General features: G+C 43.4%; 1 protein-coding gene across 1 annotated transcript in view; it reads left to right on the plus strand.

The window, feature by feature from the left end:
- The first annotated feature begins 5351 nt into the window (after nucleotides 1–5351).
- The window catches only part of ZW10 (zw10 kinetochore protein), a 49189-nt gene continuing 32946 nt past the window's right edge, over nucleotides 5352–21594 (plus strand). The window contains exons 1-8 of the mRNA XM_083163233.1: nucleotides 5352–5631; nucleotides 10388–10522; nucleotides 11541–11642; nucleotides 12347–12424; nucleotides 14299–14458; nucleotides 15124–15273; nucleotides 15522–15713; nucleotides 18479–18639. Coding sequence (XP_083019359.1) covers nucleotides 5527–5631; nucleotides 10388–10522; nucleotides 11541–11642; nucleotides 12347–12424; nucleotides 14299–14458; nucleotides 15124–15273; nucleotides 15522–15713; nucleotides 18479–18639 — 1083 coding nt within the window. The 5' untranslated portion in view covers nucleotides 5352–5526. The remainder of the gene's footprint in view (nucleotides 5632–10387; nucleotides 10523–11540; nucleotides 11643–12346; nucleotides 12425–14298; nucleotides 14459–15123; nucleotides 15274–15521; nucleotides 15714–18478; nucleotides 18640–21594) is intronic.

The following is a 21594-nucleotide window of genomic DNA, read 5'->3' on the forward strand; positions in this document are numbered from 1 at the left end:
AACGTTGCTGAAATTGTGATGCAGTGTGTTTTATTTTGAACCGAGTGCCACACCTTTGGGAGACTTGTATTGATTACTTTGTGAAGGCACGGGGACAGCTGATTTCTTCAAGCGGAGTGCCGGCCCTGGCGATATATATATATATATATATATTCATCCAGTGGCACTCTTTATTATGGCAATTGCAGACCAAATTCATGCAAGGTTTCGATGTATCTATTTTCACATCGTCATCGCTCCCCTTATATCCCCTCCCCAATTACAAGTGAACAGGTGGCCACAGGTGGAAGCCTTAGAGGTGACTCCCAAAGATGATATCATCACTCCGGACATAGCACCATAGCAACCAATATAACAAATGCTTATATACATAGAACATACAAACAGATAAATACAATAAAAAAATGCATTAAAATAAAAAGCGGATGATACATAGATCACAGAGAAATGCACACTAATATACATGTAAACATGTAAATACAATTTACAGAAATGAATGTAAGCCCAGGTACTCGTTCCATCCCCGTGGAGCCAGGGTATTCAAATGATGAATCCACCTGGACTCACAATGAAGCAATTTAAGTGAACGATCCCCTCCACATATGTCAGCAGGTATGTGATCAATTAAGGTATATCTTAAAGTTGCCAATCTGTGACCGGCTTGTAGAAAATGCCGGGACACAGGTTGATCACTCTGCCCGGTAGATAAAGCCAAACGGATGGAGTAACGATGTGCTGCCATCCATTCACGTAAAGTGTGGTCGGTCTTACCGACGTAGCTCAAGCCACACAGGCAGGTAATCATATAAATAATGAAGGTAATGGTGCAAGTAAGGCGGTAATAATGTATTTCTTCCCACTATGATGGTGGCGAAAACTGTTGCCTGTAACTATGGAGAGACAGGTCAAACAGTTTAGACATCTAAAGCACCCATTTTTAGAGTAAAGAAATTGTCCCGATAAAGGGCCGGCCGGTTTAGTGGTAACATCAGATTTCATAGCCCAATCCCTGATATTTTTGCCTCTAGTATAAGAAGGCACGATATTCTTGTGATATAATTGAAGATCGGGGTCGCACTTAACAATAGGCCATCATTTCTTACATGTTTTCCGGATCCCACTGCTAGCAGTGATTGACCCGTGGCAGCTTAGTATCAGAGACAACTTTCAATTTGCTCGCTAGCCATGTACTGCGAGGAACAGATAATGCTTTCTTGCGGGCTGCAGTTAAAAGTTTCTCACTGTATCCTCTCTGTGCAAATGTATCACTAAGCAGCTGCACTTGTTTAATAGCCTCATCCCTAGTACTGCATATTCTGCATGCACGTATGAATTGTGAATATGGCAAGCCTTCTTTAAGAGGTTTGGGATGAAAGCTAGCAGCGTGTAGAAAAATATTCCTTTCAGATTGATTTTGAAATAAGGTGGTTTGTTTAAAGACATCAGTCACTTGCACCACTACATCCAAAAAATTAACCAAGTTTTGATCAATGGTATAGGTCAGTTTAATTGGACTTGCAGTATTATTGTGCGCATCAATGAAAGACGCAAATTCCTCACGGGATCCTGTCCAAATGATAAACAGATCGTCTATGTATCTGACAAAGAATTTAATCCTATCAGACACATAGCGATCAGAAAAAAGATGTCACGCTCTGTCCACATCATGTACGAGTTTGCATATGATGGGGCAAAAGGGGACCCCATCGCACACCCAGACATCTGCAGGAAGAACTGTCCATCAGAAAGAAAAAAATTACAAGTCAGTATGAGATGCAGTAGATCACAAATGAAAGGAACACTAGGATCAGCGTATAAGGGGTTGGGCAGAATTAGGCAGAATAAGAACATGGACCATACACCCTCCTGTTTAGGAATAACAGTGTAGAGCAGGCATGTCCAAACTGTGGCCCTCCAGCTGTTGTGAAACTACACCTCCCAGCATGCCTTGCCATAGTTTTAACATTCCTTAATAGTAAAACTGTGGCAAGGCATGATGGAACATGTAGTTTCACAACAGCTGGAGGGCCATCGTTTGGACACGCCTGGTGTAGAGGCTGCCCACATCTATACTACACAACCAGCTCCCAATAGGGATATCCTGTACAGCACTCAATTTGTTCAAAAAAGACGTTGTGTCAATCAGATGATGAGTGTAATTGACAATACAGGGCTGAAGCAATGTATCAATGTAGGTAGCACAAGGTTGGAACAATGATCAGCGAGCCGGCTATAATCGGGCAACCCCGGCAGTTGTGTCAGATTCTTGTGCATTTTAGGAAGTGAATATAACAAAGGTACCAAAGGGTACCAGGGAATCAATGCACCAGCCAATTTTTTGGCAATCATACCCTTCTGAACAGCAAGAGAAATCCTATCTTGAAGTAGCGTTCTAAATCGTTCAGTGGGGTCTCTCCCAAGATGGGAAAATACATTGTGTTCTGCTAATTGTCGATAAATCTCTGCTTTATAAGTAGATAGATCTTGAATAACAATAGTCCCCCCTTTATCAGCGGGGCATATCGTTACAGTAGCGCACGCAGGGGGGTTTCTGAGTACCCAGAAACCCCCAGGACCCTAGGGTGAAAGCTGAGAATCCTCTCTTTCCATGGATACAAGAATTTTAAAAATTGGCCCTTGGGAACCGTAGCTATCTGACTTCAAAATAGTGGTCCCCATCCAAGCCTGTTAATTGCTTTTCCCAGTCAGATATTTCAGGTTCTGTCTTACTTAAAGTTTTTCTGGGGGTATATTCCAAAAGCTGGGGCTCTCCCCCTTTGACGGACACTAGCAGCTTGTCTCTACTTTTCCCAGAACCAGAGATATCAGCCTTTCAGCAGCTGGTTACTGCTCCAGCTCCACACACCTGGTATGTAGTTATATATACTCGTTGGCAGAGAACTCTGATCCCCTAGTCCCCAATACCATTTGGTAGGTGGGATTCTCTAGTTTTTAATTCCATTAAAATCTATGAAATCTATTTCCGAGAACTGGAGATATCTGCAGTCAAGCAAGCTGTCCTCCCACCAGAAAATTATGAATAATAAGCCCACTCCACTATACACCCCTCCTCTGCATATTAAGCATCCTCTACCACCCTGGAAGTTATGTATCAGGGCCCCTTCATTTAGCCCAATGCCCCCTTCTCCCACCCCATCTCCCACCATCTGTGCAGTAAAGGGGTAATTAGTGGAAATTACTGATCCAGGCCCTACACACTGAGTGGTTGATATAATACCCCCTACCACCCGTGGGACATCAAAGCTTCCCCCACCCCTACCGCTGCAGGTTCGGTAGGGGCCCCAATACATTGCTATGCCCAGGGGTCTACACTGCTGTAAAGAGACAATGATTTATTGCCTTAAATTCACCTGCAGACAAATTATTAACAGATCTATTTTTAGGCAATATCGAAATCAAAACATTAGAAACCTGTGAATTTAACATGCGTGTAAATGTTTTTATTGAGACATTATTCGAAACAGGCTCAAAGGAAGATTTATGCTGTAACTTACGAAGTTGAGGCGGAATAGTCTGTATAGTATCAGAGGGAGGACCTTTTGCGAAATGTTCATGTAATTTAAATTGGCGATTAAGTCTATATTTTTCAACCTCCAAATCAAAAGGCTTAAATTTGCATGTAGGCACAAAGGACAGTCCATGACATAAAACAGGGGTGGGGAACCTTTTTTGTGCCAAGGGCCATTTGTATGAGAAAAAAAATCCTTCGACAGGCATATGAAAAAATTTCTCTTACAAGTTGTCCTGCTTCAGCCTTCCCATGCCCCAGGCTGCCACTGAATAGGATTGACAGTCTCCGGCTGCTATTGATTAGGAGGAATCTCGCGAGAACTACCGACCTCTCACAAGAATTCCCCTGTATTTGACTCCTGGCAAAGCCGCTGGGCGGGCCACTCAGACAGGCTACGGGGGCCGCACACGGCCCCCGGGCCTGAGGTTCCCCACCCCTGACATAAAACATCATTTTCCTCAAGGGTAAGTTGACGTGGTGACAAATTGATTACTGTTTCTTGGAGGAGATGGGTCGCTAGACCAAAGCGGATCTTTTGAATGGATCCCATAAAAAAGTGAGTGAGCCTCCGAGACCAAAAAAGGTGAACCGTCATTATTTTACTTTCAGTTTCGTTTTTCATTACAATGCATTTGCCTGAGCTGAGCACTGCCACCTGTGGCAGCTGAGATGTACTAACTCCAAAGACTGAGTACAGTTCTGCGAGTGCAAGTGAAAGAAAAAATAACAAGGCTGCTGCTGTGAGTCTCTAGGGATGGCCATCGGTGCAGACACCATTGATGGTTGCCATCGATGGGGATTCTGCACCCAGCCATAGATCAGTGTTTTACTCGGTCATGTATGTTCTTATTTGTTCAGCTCCCTGTTTAAAAAAAAAAAAAAAGTTTAAAAAAAATGTTGATTTTACCAGTTATGCCAATTAATGTTTGTAAAACAAATTATGCTTCATTATTATCAAATTACCCTCTCAAGAATTCCCAGCAACTTGAACAGTATTGACGCCAGGGTTGCCGGCCCTCCCGGAATTTCCGGGAGTATCCCGAAAATCGGGGTCCCCCTCCCGGCCCCCGGGAAGGGTGGGCAACCCTCCCAGATTCAGGGGGGACCACCACTGTCCCCCGGATTGCAGCATTAAGTAGGGGGCGGGGCTAAAACGTCACAATCGCGTCATTTTAGCCCCACCCCCTCCACGGAGATCCGTGAATTAGCTGTTTTACCATCATGGGGGCGGGGGCTTGGTGATGTCACTCTTAAGCCCCGCCCCCTGAGCGGCTGCTGAAACTCTCCTCTCCGGGCTTCTCCCGGAGAGGAGAATAATGAAGTCGGCAACCCTGATTGACGCCATGATATCCCCTTTTCTGTGCAAAAATAATTTGGTAGTATTTAAAAAAAAAAGTGTCAGGATAAATAGAAAAATAAGTGAAAATAACCGTTACCTGTGAGATTAGTGTAGGAAATTTGCTTTACATTACAGGTGAAATGTAAATAAAACAAACAGATACTACACTTAGTACACTCAAACCATAGTCTTTTTTTTTTTTTCAAAGTGAGCTGAGGACCCGTCTAGAAATCCGGATCTTTTTCGCGGGTTGGTCACTCGATCCCAGCTCTTTTTAGTGACCCGTTTTGCCCATCTCTACTTCCCGCCAGTGCCCGAATATCTGCAGCGCATGCCGGGAAATGTAGTACGTTTCGCCTATACTTATGTCTACGTTGGAGACCGTTCTGCACTTCAAATACCGCAATGCTTTGCGAACCCGGACACAGATCCCTGAGCCACAGTATCGGCTGTCAGCGGCCGCGCCGCCGTGCATGCCGGTTGTTGTAGTTTTTGCTGTGTGCCACGTCCGTTCCCAAACAATGTACACATTATTTTACCGAACTACATTCCCCAGTGCAGCCAGGACGGGGGACTAACCCCGTAGTTTGAAAGCGGCCCCGTCAGCGCCCGGGACGATCGGTGAGCCTGAGGACGGAGCGAGCTGGTCGGTGCGATGGCGTCGTTTGTAACCGAGGTGCTGGCTCATTCTGGCCGCCTAGAGAAAGAGGACCTGAGCACGAAGATAAGCCGTTTGTCCCGAAGGGTGGAAGAAGTCAAGGTCTGTGCCGCCGCCATGCAGCTGTGACTTATATTGTATATACCTGGTATCTGTATAGTGCACACATAACCCATATCGTGCAGCAGGTAATATTTATTGTTTACATCGGTCCCTGCCCCATGGAGCTTACAATCAATGCCCCATATCACATGCACACACATACACTCGAGAGTTATATTGTGTTAGAATCTAATTATCCTACCTGTAGGGTATAGGGGTGGTAAGGCCCCTCATGTACCTCCTAGCAGTGAAAAATGTATATAGCACGTTACTTTGACAGGGAAGGTTGGCCCCTCAGCTGTGGGCCCCATAGCAGCTGCACCTATGGTCGTTACGCCATTGGATGTGTGTAAGGAAACCCACATAAACATGGCAAGCACATACAAACCCCACACATAAAGTACCATGGTAGTGATTACAGCTCAGGATGGTTACGGTATAGATGATATACACAATGTGTATGTCGTCCACTAATGATCGACACCGAAAAAGGGTCAACATGCCTTAGGTAGAGTTTCTATGGGCGTTCTCACTGTTTTTTTTTGTGGGCACGCCCATAAAACAACTTTTACCACCCCAGAATGCCCCCTGGCTGCCAAGCAATGTGCGAACGCCACGGCGAGTGAAAATCTTTCACAAGGCACTGACAGCGGAGGGTTTGCACATGCACATTGGCAGACTCCCACCATCGACAGAGGGGCCAAATTCAAAGTCCAAACTGCTATAAAGCACCACCAAGTCATGTTTTCTGCATTTGGCAGTGGAAAAACATGGTATGATTAGTGATAAAGCAGAGTAGATGAAAAATCACCTGTGCGTGATTCTAGAAATCCCAAAAACCTGCACATTGATGGTACTTGAGCAAATTGTAAAGGACCTGTAGTAGTATATTGACATTTTTCTTTCATCATTCAATTTGCATTTAACTGATAAAAGCTTATTGCTGATTGGATGCTAGAAGTTAAGTTTGTGTGTTTGTGCATTTGTGTCATGATAGGTAAAGGATAAAATGTACCACAGATATTGCTGGATTGTACTACTCTTCTTTTGGGGCAATAGTACTTAACGTGCCTTCCAAATGTACCCAGCGGCGTAAGTTTTTCCCACTTGCCCGGAGGCAAGATATATATATATATATATATATATATATATATATATATATATATATATATATATATATATATATATATATGTGCCCACACGCAACCTTAACCCCTTCAGTGGTGTTTTTTTTTTTATTAGGGAGCGCTCCCCACTGCTCAAGTTTTTTTTCTGGGGAGTACTCCCTACAAAATTCATCTCTACAGCCCCCTGGGGCCGGGCAGCACCGCTGACCTGTCCATCAACTGCTACCAGGCCCTGCAACCGACAACCCGGCTGTGGTGTGGTGTGACGTTACAAGGTCACGCCGCACACAGCCGGGGGAAGGAGGCAGGGCTGGGCAGCATTAGCCGGGCAGCCGCCGAAGCGGAGTGCGATGCGGATCTCAGTGGTGCTGCCCGGCAAGAGGGAGCACAGGCAGTGGCACTCCAGAGAATTTTCCGGGTTTGCCAGTCTGTGCACTGGAGCAAACCCCCGAAAATTCTCTGGAGTGCTGCTGAAGGGGTTAAATAATATGAAAATGTGTTCTATATATATTTAGAGAGAGAACACATACTGTATATTTCGGAACTCCGATACAAAAGCGATATTGACTGTTTTCAATGAACTGGTTTAGCAGGGTAGAAGAGGTGCCCCCTTGGAAGCAGGAGCCCGGCGGCAGATGACTCCATTGCCTCCCAGAGTTCTGCCACTGGCTGTACCCCCAACATCCAGGTCTTTGTGGAAATGCATGTACTCAGACAAATGAGCTTTGGGCAGATTGTAAGATGTCACATCAAGCTCCAGCCTAAACTATAGGACCACATCTTTCATAACTTTTTCCCCCTACTGCGCAGGTTCTCCCAATTGATTTCTCTATTTAATCAAGATGGTTTGGGGGTCATATCTTTATTACATCTATCACTTCTATGTGCTTGGAAATGTTAATTAACACTAATCACAGGCACAATGTCATGCATGTTGTTGAAAGTATTGAGATGAGGTTGGTTCTGACATGTACTATCAGCTGGACAATTCAGGTCCTTTGTGTGGTGGATGAAGGGATAAATATGAAACGCCACCTAAAAGTGCATTCTACACCCCCCGTCCATCATAATTCTGTCCGAAAATGAAAATAAATCCTGATTCGGAAGCATATGTACTTTGCAGGAATCACCAGCTATTTACCTCACCTTTTACATTGATTTATACAAATTAAATGCCTGGTTTGCAAAATCCACACGGTTTCATGTACAATCAGGCATATTCTGTGCACAGCTGGTGTTACATTGCAGAGCGGGTGTGAGGGGCCTTACTGCTGCTGCTTTCTCAAGCCATCTGTATAATGTGACCGTGGTGAGAGTGTCCTCTTTAGCACTTGGGAACAATTTTGCATGAAACTTGAGCCCAGTATTCTCTGTTAATGTCATGTTACTATATGTGGATGGTTGACCTGTTACACATTGTTAATTGGTCAACAGTTTCAGCAGACACTTCTCATAATGGGGCAGATGTATTAACAAGAGATAAATGCAAGGGTGATAAGGAGAGATAAACATCCAGCCAATCAGCTGCTAACTGCCATGTTACAGGCTGTGTTTGAAAAAAGTCAGTAAGGAGCTGATTGGCTGGACGTTTCTCTCCTTATCCCCCTTGCATTTATCTCTTGTTAAGGCTTAATACATCTGCCCAAATGCTTGTCAGTGTTGGAAAGAACTAATGCAAATTGGTGTTTCAGATTAATTTCCTACAACAAGAGATTTGTCCTAGATCCCCCTTATTACTGATGACATTTCCAATCTTAATTGGCAAATATGGTACATGATGCATGTACATAGGCAGATCAAATGCAAATATGAGTGATGTAGTCTTCACCATCTACACTTACATCCGAAGGAGCATAACATTTTGATTGAAGTATCAAATATAGTTCATGAGTGCCACTACCAGCCTTGCAGTGATAACTTTTTGCCATTACTGTGGGTGCACGTTAGATTTATCAGTACTTGTTTCCTAGCACGGCACCCATTGCATACAGTATTTAGTGGTATGCGATGCGATCTTCCCGTTAAATTAACAGGAGTGCTTGTGCAATGAAATATCGCATGCCAGCAAATGGCATGCGATGCAATTTTTAATTGTACAAGCACCCTGATGGCTGCTTACAATGTTAAATGCACCCCCATTGTCAACGCCACCCCCACTATCAACGCCAACGCGAAGCGTGGCGAGCGCAGCAGTACACGTCCTTCAACCTTTTCATACCCCCACTATCCACGTCGGCGTGGAGTTGATTTTAGATAGTGTGGCGAGCCACCGAGCCCGAAGCGTGGCGATCAGAAGCGAAATACGAGCCCGAAGCGTGGCGAGGCTTGGTGGCTCGCTACACTATCTAAATTCAACTCCACGCTAACGTGGAAATGAAAAGGTCGGAGGACGCGTACCGCCGCCCTTTGCCACGCTTCGGGTTGGAGTTGATAGTGGGGGTGGCGTTGACAATGGGGGTGCATTTAACATTGTAAGCACCCATCAGGGTGCTTGTACAATTAAAAATCGCATCGCATGCCACTATATTGCATGCGATGCGATAAGATGCACTTCGATCAAAATCGGGGGCGCCGTGCTAGGAAACAAGTACCGATTTTATCATTTTCACTTTGTATATTATACAGGTTCCCCATTTGGATAACTGTCCAGTGGAAATAATTTATTAGAAATCCATGGATTTCAGGAGGGCTTTTCTTTCAACTTTCTTTCTATCAGAAAGGAATGTATTGCTACAATATAAAAAAAAAAATATGGCTTAAGGGAAGTCGTACACAATCCTCCTTGAACTGCTCCGGGAGGTGAGATTACATACGATACACCTTATGCGGTTCTTTTGCTTGCAATGTATTGTATGTAATCCCAGTAAGTACCACGGGATCCGAGAAAACTTACGTGCAACGTTTGCAATCCCCGGTCCCAATCCGAGCGCACAGGACCATGGATCAGAATTGGAGATAAAACACAAAAGATTTGATGCTTTTTTTACACTATTTCTAAATTACTAAATTGTTTAAGTGTATGGCCAACTTTAGAAAACCAATATCTACAGCCAGTCATTGTGACAACTTTTTATTGATCTACAAACAGATGGTTTTAAACTAAGCAAAGTGGGCGAAGTTGTGGTAATTACATTCTTTTAGTGCGGCTATAATTAATGGGCACTCAACGGAGCAATTCAATTGTTCTGGGTGCCCATTTATTATCATGCTTGCCGTGTCCAAACAGGCTAGATGGCGTTTAGCCATCTGAAGTACTAGTATGAGTGCCCACGCCACATTCTTACACACATTTATTTTTGCAACCGCCTAAAGGCTGCGAGAGAATGTTTCCCCGCGACGCTAGTGCCCAAACAGAGCAACAGTGGTTGAATTTATTAGTCGGCATTATCTCGTCGCAATTGAATCGCTACTCATGTTCAACATTTACTTTCTGGATCATCTAGGGGGGGGGGAGAAGAACACCATAAAATGACTCCTTTTAAAATAGTCAACTGCCAAAAGTAATATTTTAACTAGCAGAGGGAATGTATGTAGATACATGTTTTTGCCTATTAAATGGTTAGCTTGGAACATAAACTACTCCATTATGTCTATCTTCAGTTAAAATGTGTTTGTCCTTATAACTGCAGGGTGAGGTATGTGACATGATCAACAAAAAATACGATGAGTTCCTTCCCAGCATGCAAAGTGCCGAAGATCTGGTGAGACAAGTCAACAATCTGAACAAGGAGGTAGATGTTTTGAAATCGACAATCGAAAATGAGGTGAGTGCCAGTTTGTGTAGCAGTTAGGTGGTGTTCCTTGTAAGCCTGAATGCTGGGGTACTGCACTTTAGCTACAGAAGTCATGTTGTGGGTTAGGTGAGGCGGGTACAATTGGGTGCTGATGTTTACAATGGAAGTTCTGCTATACTGTTTGTACCCCTGTAGTTCTGAAGGTGCAAATACACGGTGCGGCAGGGCAGTGCGATGAGATGTGCGCTCCTGTGGGCATCCCATTGCACAGCACATAAAGTCTGTGCAGCCCGTGCTTTTAGTACTAGATTGCATCGTATCTAGGTACAAAAAGCACGGTGCAGTAGCACATTTTATGCTTATTGTACTAGATGCTATGCAATGTAGTACTAAATGATCAGACATGTATTTATTGTGGAAGAAACTGATATGTCTTATGTCTATCCTTTGTAAGTGATTAAAATACGTCTCTGTCATATACATTTCCTGCACAGAAGACAAGGATTTTAGTGTTCTTTCTAGGAACTTCGGCGGGCAGGGCGCAGCTACAAAGGGGGCAGCGTGAAGGGGGCGGACAGGGCCCACCGACATCCCTATTTTGGGCGGTCCCGGGCCGCAAACGTCACAAAAGGGGCGTGCCCAGGCCACGCCGTAATGAAAAGGGGCGGGCCCGGCCACCGGCCTCAATAAAAGGGGCGGGCCCGGCCACCGACGTCAATGAAGGCGGCAGGCTCGGCCGCCCCGAAGGCTTTGCAATGCCGGGGAAGCGCCGGGCATCGCTATCTACAGCGGCTCCGGGCTTCCCCGCTCTCACCTGCAGGGAGGAAGGCAGGCTGTTTTAGCAGGGCGCTGCCAGAGAGGCAGAGCGCATTTAGCCCTTTAAAAATCGGGCAGGGCGCAGCGCCCAGCTAAAACAGCCTAACGGGAACACTAGATTTATCATCTTGAATTCATGTAGTAGTCATCAGTGTTGAGCATAGATCTGGCAAAAACACTTTTATCTGGCATCTGGTTACACATCAATTAATACTCATTTATTTATATGCAGGTGCAAAACGAACTTAAAGTGGCTGTCAGCGAATTCACAGAGTTGAAACAACAGCTGGATAAAAACACCATTATTCTTGGTGTTCTCAGGCAGTTGCAGGAGGTTCGTGTTTCTAAATGTGTTACCATATACTGTGGATTTTAGCTTCCTCTGAATATTATGTAAGGATAAAACACCATGTAGCGAAATAGGACAACCCGCCTGGCTGTATCAGAGCAGGTCTGCAGCTATTGCAAAACTAAGCGGCTCATGAGCCGGTTGGAGCTTGCAGTCCGACCGCTTACCAGGAGCTACCGCTGCAAAACCGCGAGCTCTGAAAAGTATCTGGAGCCGGCTTGAGTTTTGAAATAACCGCAGACCTGCCCTGATACATCTGGGTGGGTTGTCCACCACTCTGCCCGGCTGGTGCCGTTACCACAAGCGCACAACTCTGCCCGGTCACAAGCAGGATCTGCTTCCTCCCTCCCTGCAAACTATGATCTCCAGGAAGCAGAATCTAATCGTCATGGCAACCTGGCTATATCTCTCTCTCTGTGGGCTTTATTTACTAAGCAACCGATCTGATTCTATCTTGTAGAGGATGCTAAATAAAGAACAGAAGCAGATTGGTTGCTATGGGTAACATCCCGTCTTCAATACAACTCCCATCTTAGTAAATGTCCAACCATATCTCTGTACACGCACACGCACACACACACACACACACACACGCACACGCACACACACGCACAATAATTTCTAAAACTGTAAATGAAGTGGTAAACATGTCTCGTTTTTTTCATTGCAATCTCTTTCTGTCTGTTCAGTTTAATAATGCTCTGGACAAATACAACACTGCTTTCTCTGAGAAGAATTACATCGCTGCTGCCGAGCATATCGAAAAGGTGACTGCAGGTTAAAGTTTAATTTGTACAATGTATTGCACCGTAATAGTATATTTAGAAGAACAATGTATGGCATAATGGGCATCCTGGAAATGAGCTCTTTATATAAATAAGGAGATGTGAAACACATGTGTAAAGGGGCACACGCACGCAGCAATCTTGTGCACTGACTAGATCACTTAGAAAGTGAGCGCAGATCGCTCCGTGTGTATGCTCCTGAGCAAAGGCGATGCACGGTCCCACGCGTTGCTGTCCGCGCTTGTTAAGTCAGTGCATGCAGCCAAAATCTAGTCAAATTGCTTAGCAAGTGACTGCAAATCGCTCTGTGTGTAGAGAACGTGAGATAGCGATCTCTGTCATCCTGAACCACTACCCGGCCTTTTTTTTTTTTTTTTTGGCTAAAGTAAAATCGCTTGGAAAAATTGCTTAGCACACACCGCTCCATGTGTATGGGCTCTATATGAGCAATCTAGACACCGGGAAATCACCTACCCTAAACAGCTTAGCAAAGACGCTTGTTAAACATCTCAACGTGTGTATACCCCTTAAGAACAAATTCCACTTTGGTCTGGTGGGGTAACATTAACCCAACCTGTGCAGTCTGCTCTCACAAAGGGCTGTTAATGGTACCTTACCAATTGCCAAACATGGGGGCAGATGTATTAAGCCTTAACAAGAGATAAATGCCAGGGTGATAAGGAGAGATAAACGTCCAGCCAATCAGCTCCTTACTGACTTTTTTCAAACGCAGGCTGTAACATGGCAGTTAGGAGGTGATTGGCTGGACGTTTATCTCTCCTTATCACCCTTGGATTTATCTCTTGTTAAGGCTTAATACATCTGCCCCATGGTGCCAACTGAAAGTGGGTCTGCAACCATGTTCTACGCTTAAAATTACAACCGGCAAAAGAAAATCTCTCTATCTACTCACCTCTGAGGTGAAGTACCACCAGTGACCACTAGAGGCCAAATTACTCTTTTTGTGTGCTAAAAGATGTCCTAATAGAAAGTGGAAGCCATTTTCGCAGGGACATTGATCTGTTTCAAATATGGAAAGTGGGAGCTGTGAAGGCAGAGATTAGAGAGAGGAGCAGATATGGGCTGGGGTAGAGAGTTTATGGGCTAAAAACTGTCAATGCTCAAAAGTGAAAGTATATTGCATAAGCCGCCAATTTGACGGGCTTTAATCCCTTCAGTGGCAATCCCGAGAATTTTTCGGGCTGTGCCTCAGTGCCCAGTCTTGGGATTGCCACTGTTTAGAGCCGGGCAGCGCTGCTGAGTACAATCGCTGAACTCAGGCAGCTTCAGCGCTGCCCGGCTCCCTTCCCTCTGCCGTGCCTCCTCCTCCCCCCCTCCCCTCCCGCTTTTCCATACAAGACTCCGGCGCCGGCTTCTGACAAGCCGGGGACGGGGCGCAGGGCCGGGAAGCGGCTGATTGACAGTTAAGCGGCACTGCCCAGACCCGGGGAGGCAGTGGTGGGTTTTTTAAGGGAGCGCTCCCCATTAAAAACTCGCCCAGTGGGGAGTGCTCCCAAAAAAAAACCACCACTGAAGGGGTTAAACTAGCGTTCTATAATGAGAAAACAAGAAATTATTGACTGCTGCAGAGGGGAAAAAAGGCTAAATGTTGCCAGTGATCTGTGCCTACTGTGTGTATGTTATTAAGGTGCCCATACACAGTACAATATTCCCGTGCATTTTGAACTAGATCGCATGCAATGTTATCCGAAGCTAGTTCAAAAAGCATGGGCTGCACAGACTTTATGTGCTGTGCAATGGGATGCCCGCGGGAGTGTGCATCGCACAGCACCGTGTATGGGCACCTTTATACATATTATGGGCTTAAATAGTCTACATTGTATCATTCTCTGTAGGCACACAGCTGTCTGAAAATGCTGAAGTCTAGGAAGGGCTTTGAGCTGAAGGTGCTGAGGGCTCTTGGGATAGAGCTGACCGTACAGAAACAGAACTTGCTTTATCACATTGGAGAGGAGTGGCAGAAACTGGCAATGTGGAAGCTTCCCCCATCTAAAGGTACCAGCAGCCTGCCGTATAGACTGTACATTTCCCTACTAGTCTGCCTTATGTACTATGAACATACTGTAAAGGTGCCCATACATAGTGCGGTGAACTCAGTCCATATTATAGTACTAGATTGCATTGTATCTAGTCCAAAAAGCATACAATGTGATACAGCAGCGTGCTTTTTGTACTAAATACGATGCAATCTAGTACTGTACGCAGGAGCGCGCGTCGCAGCCGAAAAACGCACCATGTATGGGCACCTTTAAGGTATAATCCTTTTCTGTGTTTACAGTGTAACCCAAAATACTGCCCAGCACATCACATGATATCAGCAGCCAATTAGTGTCAGGAGTTTGAAAGCTGCAAATAACCACTTACAACTATTTGTGGTTTAAATGAATTTAAGTAAAAAAAATATGCACTACTCATTTAAATTATTTTACAATTTTTCATTGTGCATTTCTGCTAAGAGAGAGAGAGAGAGAGAGAGAGAGAGATGCTATACATTATCTATTGGCACCCCTGAGAAAAAAAGTTCTACTTCTGTTTGCCTTGCTGATGCTTTAAGTAGACATTGCTTTGGATAAATGAACTGATATTGTAGGTCTGATTTTATAAGGTTTTTTTTTTTTATTAGTTACCTTTTTTTTCATTGTGTTTTTTTAACACTGCAGATCACTCAAGTTTGGATACGATCTTGAAGACTGAGTTGCACCTTTGTACTCTGCCATCTTCTGATGAAACTAATTCTGCTCCATTACTGGGATCGGTGCTTCCAGCGTTGGCAATCCTGGGAGAACTGAACACCAAGTTAAAGTTCTTCAGTAAGTCTGTCTTATTTCAATGTCTGTGCGGCTTGTATACAATTTATTATCGTTTATTTATATGGCACCACAAGTGTTCTGCAGCGCCTAACAATACATAAATGAGCGAATGACAGTACAAGACCATTTAGGACAAGTACATGGTAAATAAGGATAGTTACAGCAGTGTAACTTTTTCAAATCGAAGTCTTGTAAAATTGGAAATTGATATCCCATTTACTTATTCTCCCGTATTTTCTCTTGTGTAGGTCGGATACTGATGAATTATGTTCTTAAACCTCTGGTTTCTTATCCGTCCCTTCACGCTGTGGTGGAATCTCAGCCACAGGGAGTAATATTGCGTTTTGAAAGTCATGCAACAGACTCTGAACATCCATCACCTGCTGTGGTTTTCTTAAAGCTGAAGATGGTTCTGGAATTACTTCACAAACATCTTCTGGGTATGAACATGCAACTCCTCCTTACTTGTGCTTGTTGCAGGACACACAAGCCTAGGAGAACACGGCGTTTGTAGCCGATGCTGGTCATTTGCAGATAGCAATTTAGCAGCATTTGTCCAGGTGAAAATTGAATTTGCTCTTCACACGGTTTTTCTTCCTTTGGTGTTTTTAAGTTGAGCTATATTCTCCCTCCTCCATATTTTATAATGACTAATTCACAAGAATCATACACATCTTATATTATGTACTCTGGTTTTGATACCTGACATTGCCTAGGTAGAAAGCTTTGACTCCTTCAAGGAATTGGACAATGTGGTTGCCTTCAATGTGACGACTGTGGTCCCTTTAAATGTGAGAGAATGTGTGGCTTAAATATATATCCCCAGCTCTTGCTATTTACCTGGCACAGCCTGGAGCGGGTGGTGGAGAGCATGCTGTGTACGGCGCACAACCGGGAGTGGCTGGTGGGGAGCATGCTGTGTATGGCGCACAGCCTGGACAGGGTGGTGGAGAGCATGCTGTGTATGGCGCACAGCCTGGACGGGGTGGTGGAGAGCATTCTGTGTATAGCGCACAGCCTGGAGCAGCTGATGGAGAGCATGCTGTGTATGGCGCACAGCCTGGAGCAGGTGATGGAGAGCATGCTGTGTATGGCGCACAACCGGGAGTGGGTGGTGGGAGAGCATGCTGTGTATGGCGCACAACCGGGAGTGGGTGGTGGAGAGCATGCTGTGTATGGCGCACAGCCTGGACGGGGTGGTGGAGAGCATGCTGTGTATGGCGCACAGCCTGGAGCGGATGGTGAAGCATGCTGTGTACGGCGCTCAGCCTGGAGTGGGTGGTTGCGCATGCTGTGTATGGTGCACAACCTAGAGCGGTTGGTGGAGCATGCTGTGTACGGCGCACGATCTGGAGCGGATGATGGTGCAGACCTGGTTTAAACAGTTGTTCTTGTCCCAGATAGGCTGAGCGGATGATGTGTACAGGCAGTGGACACTAATTGGTAATTAGTGAGGTGATCAGCCAAGGTGTCAATACCTCTACACACAGGAGATGGTGCCAGGATGGATGTTAACCATCCAGCTGGCTAGCAAGCATTCATGTATGTCTGACAAAATAGCAGGTTTCTGCCTATTTCCACTGGCATATAAATATCGAAACTGAAGGTGTTCTGGCTGAATATTGGTTATTTCATGGAAGCATGCGATATACTGTGCTTCTAACTTGTATTATGTCATTGTGTGCCTGTCCTTTTTATGTAGTTTTTACTTTTCTCAAAATGTACTTTAGAGATTGTGGGGTAGATGAATTAAGCGGTACTTATGTAGTATCTGGGCGTCCGATTTAGAAATCGGATCGGTAGCATCGCATCGCATGCGACCAAATCGTATGCGATGCGATGGTCCCGATTTTTTTTCCATAGGATTCAATGTTAAAATGGTCTGAGTCCATTTTAACATAGAATTCAATGGGAAAAAGGTGTCCTTTTCCTTTCCCCACTATCCAAGTGGGCATGGAGTTGGATATAAACCTGTGGCGAGCGTAGCGAGCCACCGAGCCCGAATCGTGGCGAGCGAACACAGAATACTTTTTAAGAAATCTTCGTCCCTTCGCGGGGCTCGCTTCGCTCTCCACGCTTCGGGCTTGGTGGCTCGCTGCGCTCGCCATGCTTTATAAAATCAACTCTATGCCCACTTGGATAGTGGGGAAATGAACAGGACCTTGTTAACATTGAATCCTATACAAAATCGCATTGAATCGCATGCGATATCGGATGCAAGTATGATAAGGAGAGATAAACATCCAGCCAATCACCTGCTAACTGCCATGTTAAAGGCTGTGTTTGAAAAAAGTCAGTAAGGAGCTGATTGGCTGGATGTTTATCTCTCCTTATCACCCTTGGATTTATCTCTCTTGTTAAGGCTTAATACATCTGCCCCTGTGTGTGAAGCAGCCTTCAAGACTGTACAGTTAAATGTAGTGTTCTCATTTACCACTAGATGGAAGCATATAATCTAGTTTTAGTAAAGATTCACACTTTATTTAATTCCGTTCAGGTGCTGCCTGGCAGTCTGCTGTTTTCTTTAAAAAAAAGGGGGGGGGGGGGGTGGGTGGGAGATTTAAGGTGTGTACACGTGGTGGGATATCGGCGGGTGCTGGGAGGGACGGTGCAGGGGCAGCATGGCTCATGTTCCATGATAGCACAGATAGACTGTGCGGTACAGTCTATTTCTAATTCCGGGGCCGCACATCAGGATCGAATCACAATCTGGTGTGGCTGAAGATGGTACAATTGTCACTAACTTGCTGTTGATTACTATATATAGTCGAAATTGCACCATGTGTACAAAACATAGTAATAATAAACAACAGTTCCCTAAAGATAGTTAACTACTATAAAGAGGATTATGCTAATTCTTATCCTTTAGTACTGCTGACAAGTTATTGTGACACTGTTTGTTTGTTTCTGCACCATACATTGCTTTAGTGTTAGGTTCTTTTTTGAAGTGTTTAGTAGCTATTGTATTTGTGGATGTTCTAGGTATTCTTCTATCCAGATGATTGTTTGTGGGAGTGTCTTCGCTCACAGTTAAGTGGTAACTGTACGCTGTAGTTCTCAGTATTATGAATCACAGGCTACTACCTTACAATATTACTTAACACACACACTCATCATTGTAGTTTCCTGTATGTTATTCAGTGTTTCATTGCATTTCTTTCAGTTAATCTGTGCCAGTACATATTATTTGTTGGTCATTTTCCAGATGTTCCTGTAGAAAACCAGGTAGACGAGGAAGGAAGGACCGTCATTCTAGCAGAGGTTCTTGGTGATCTGATCTGGGAGGAGATTTCAGATTCTATTATCAAAGACTGCCTGGTGTATTCAATACCCTCCAATAGCAACAGACTTGAGCAGTATGAAGAGGTGAGTTTTTTTTTTTTTTTTTTAATATAACCGTGTTTCCTAAACCCGATCCCCGTGGAACCCCATGCAGTGCAGATGGTCTTTCAAATCATCAGCACGTGCCTTAATTGACTTACATAAGAACTACATGTGATACACATTTCCTTGAGGATACTGTGAAAACATGCAATATTAGGGTGCCATGAGGACTGAGTTTCTATAGAATCTGCTATGCACAGTGGTGTGTATATTTTTCTCTAGCTAGGAGAGCTGCACCCTTAATTGTAACAAAGCCTAATCCACTGGGGAACACTGAGGGAAAATTGAGTCTTGGATGGAGACTTGCCACTTTTTAATTTAAAGACCCAAAAGGGATTTTTGAATTCTGCACCCAACTAAAGTTTGAGGCCGCTATATATTAGTTCCTTTAGCGGGGGTGCTATCCTAACCAACTTGGGGTCGAAAGTCAAAAAAAAGAACAATAGAGAAGTTTTAAACTGATGCACTCCATTAGCAGATTGTATCTTATGAAATGGAAGAGAATTACACCAAAATATATAAAGTGGGGAATCCTGTAATCTTTATTGGCATTAGTTGATATGGAGACACTCACTGTGGTCGCGAAATAAAGAGGTTAAAATCAGGACCTACATAACACACATATACTGATGGTGATAGAAAAAATGAAAGTATGTGCTTTAAAGATTAAAAAATAGGCAGATGAGACTGAGGGACGTGGTGCGTCATTTACAAGGGTATTACCCCAAGATACAAGAAAAAAGATATACAGGTTGAGTATCCCGTATCCGAATATCTGTTATCCAAATTAATCCGAAAGCCATACATTCCAGAAAGTGAAAAAAAAAAAATTCGCTAAAAACTCATTGTTGACATTTGTAACAGCGCTACTTAGGACATGATATGTAACACTCTCTCTATCTATCTATCTATCTATCTATCTATCTATCTATATATATGTATATGTATATATATATATATATATATATATATATATATATATATATATATATATATATATATATATATTTTTCCAAGGATTTGGGAGGCACTCAAATACAAAAGCCATTGGGATAAAAGGAAAAAAGCTGTGTATTGTAGCGCCGAGCGCTTTCGGGAGCGATCCCTTCCTCAGGGCACAAATCACACAGGAGAGAGCTCTCTCCTGTGTGATTTGTGCCCTGAGGAAGGGATCACTCCCGAAAGCGCTCGGCGCTACAATACACAGCTTTTTTCCTTTTATCCCAATGGCTTTTGTATTTATTTGAGTGCCTCCCAAATCCTTGGACTTCTATCTGCTACTTCAGGGAAGGCACCTATTTGCTGCTGGCATACAGTGGATATATATAGATAGATAGATATCTCTCTCTCTCTCTCTCTCTATATATATATATATATATATATATATATATATATATATATATATATATATATATATATATATATATATATATATATATATATATATATATATAATATATCTATATATATATATATATATATATATCTCTATATCTAGATCTATATCTCTCGATCTCTCGATATATATATATATATATATATATATATATATATATATATATATATATATATATATATATATATCTATCATTAAAATATCCTGATATACGGAATAATCCCTTATCCAAAATTCTCCTGGTCCCGAGCATTTTGGATAAGGGATACTAAACCTGTATTTATTAATATCAGTACGATCTTTATATTCTGTATTGTCTTATTTCAGTAATTCCCTATATTGGCTAATATAATCAGACATGTATCTTTTCTTTTTTTTTTTTTTTATCTTGGGAGGATAATACTGCACTGCTCTCTGTGCTGGCAAAAGTGTATTTGTAAAACGAGTGAATGAATGAACCTTGTGGCCACCTAGCACCGCTGCTTATCTGAGGTCATCTGCTGTGTGTTCAGATTGCACTCACTGATTAATTAGAATGCACCATCACTTTTTGGGAAAACAGGTTACTCTGCCCCAGTGTAAGGGTGACAATGGCCAACCTGTCTTGTGACCATCCTAGTGGACCAAAAATGAAGCGGTCATGCTACCTCACCACACACTCATATTATGAAATGGCATGAAATAACACAATAATTAGACAAAGAAAATTAATGATTAAAATAGCGTTTTTTAGACCCAGTACTAATATTACTACCTCATTGCATAATTAACATCAATTGAATTTATTCATAATTTTCTCTTTTTAATTATTGTGATATTTTATGCTATTTTAATCATTAATTTTCTTTCTCTAATTATTGTGTTATTTCATGCCATTTCATAATATAAAATTGTTATATTATTAAACAGTGTGTCCGACTTCATTTCTGGGTAAGCAGAACAATGCGGAGTATCAGTATTCTACCTTGCATCGCTCTGCGCCTATTTTTTACCCTTTTTTCCTTTTTGTTTATCAGTGTGAGTATAAGCAGACTCGCATAGACGCATGCAGCAGCTGGTATAGAATTAAAATATACAATTCTATGTGCACCCAATAATAAATTAAGCGCCAGGTGTTGTAGTTTGGGAAGGGTTCTTAAACCCACCCAGTCTACATTTCTCCCCCTACTTTCACGTAGCTGTCTGACTCTGCCATCCAGAGCCTCCTGCAGTAATAGCAGAAGATGAGACGACTGAAGAGAAAAGATAGGAACCCATTCTTTTCTAAATAGGAGTTGTTCATTTTCCACACCTTGTGATAATTATGGGTGAAAAGTCTGTCTAGCTGTACCTGGCTGTGTGGGAGATCTCTCGTTAGTAGTGAGATCTCTTGTATGCCCAGTGGAGCCGGCTGGAATGAGGTGCAGGGGGCATCAGCAGTAGTCTGGTGTGCTGTGGACTCGGAGGGGGGAGTTTTCACTCCTCCGCTCAGGCAAATTAATATTTGCACATCATGGTGCTAAGGCTTCCTGTTCCGTCACTGTAAATAGGCAAAGCAGTAC

Source organism: Crinia signifera, chromosome 19 (genome assembly GCF_055691185.1).
Source record: "Crinia signifera chromosome 19, ASM5569118v1, whole genome shotgun sequence".
NCBI classification, from domain to species: domain Eukaryota; kingdom Metazoa; phylum Chordata; class Amphibia; order Anura; family Myobatrachidae; genus Crinia; species Crinia signifera.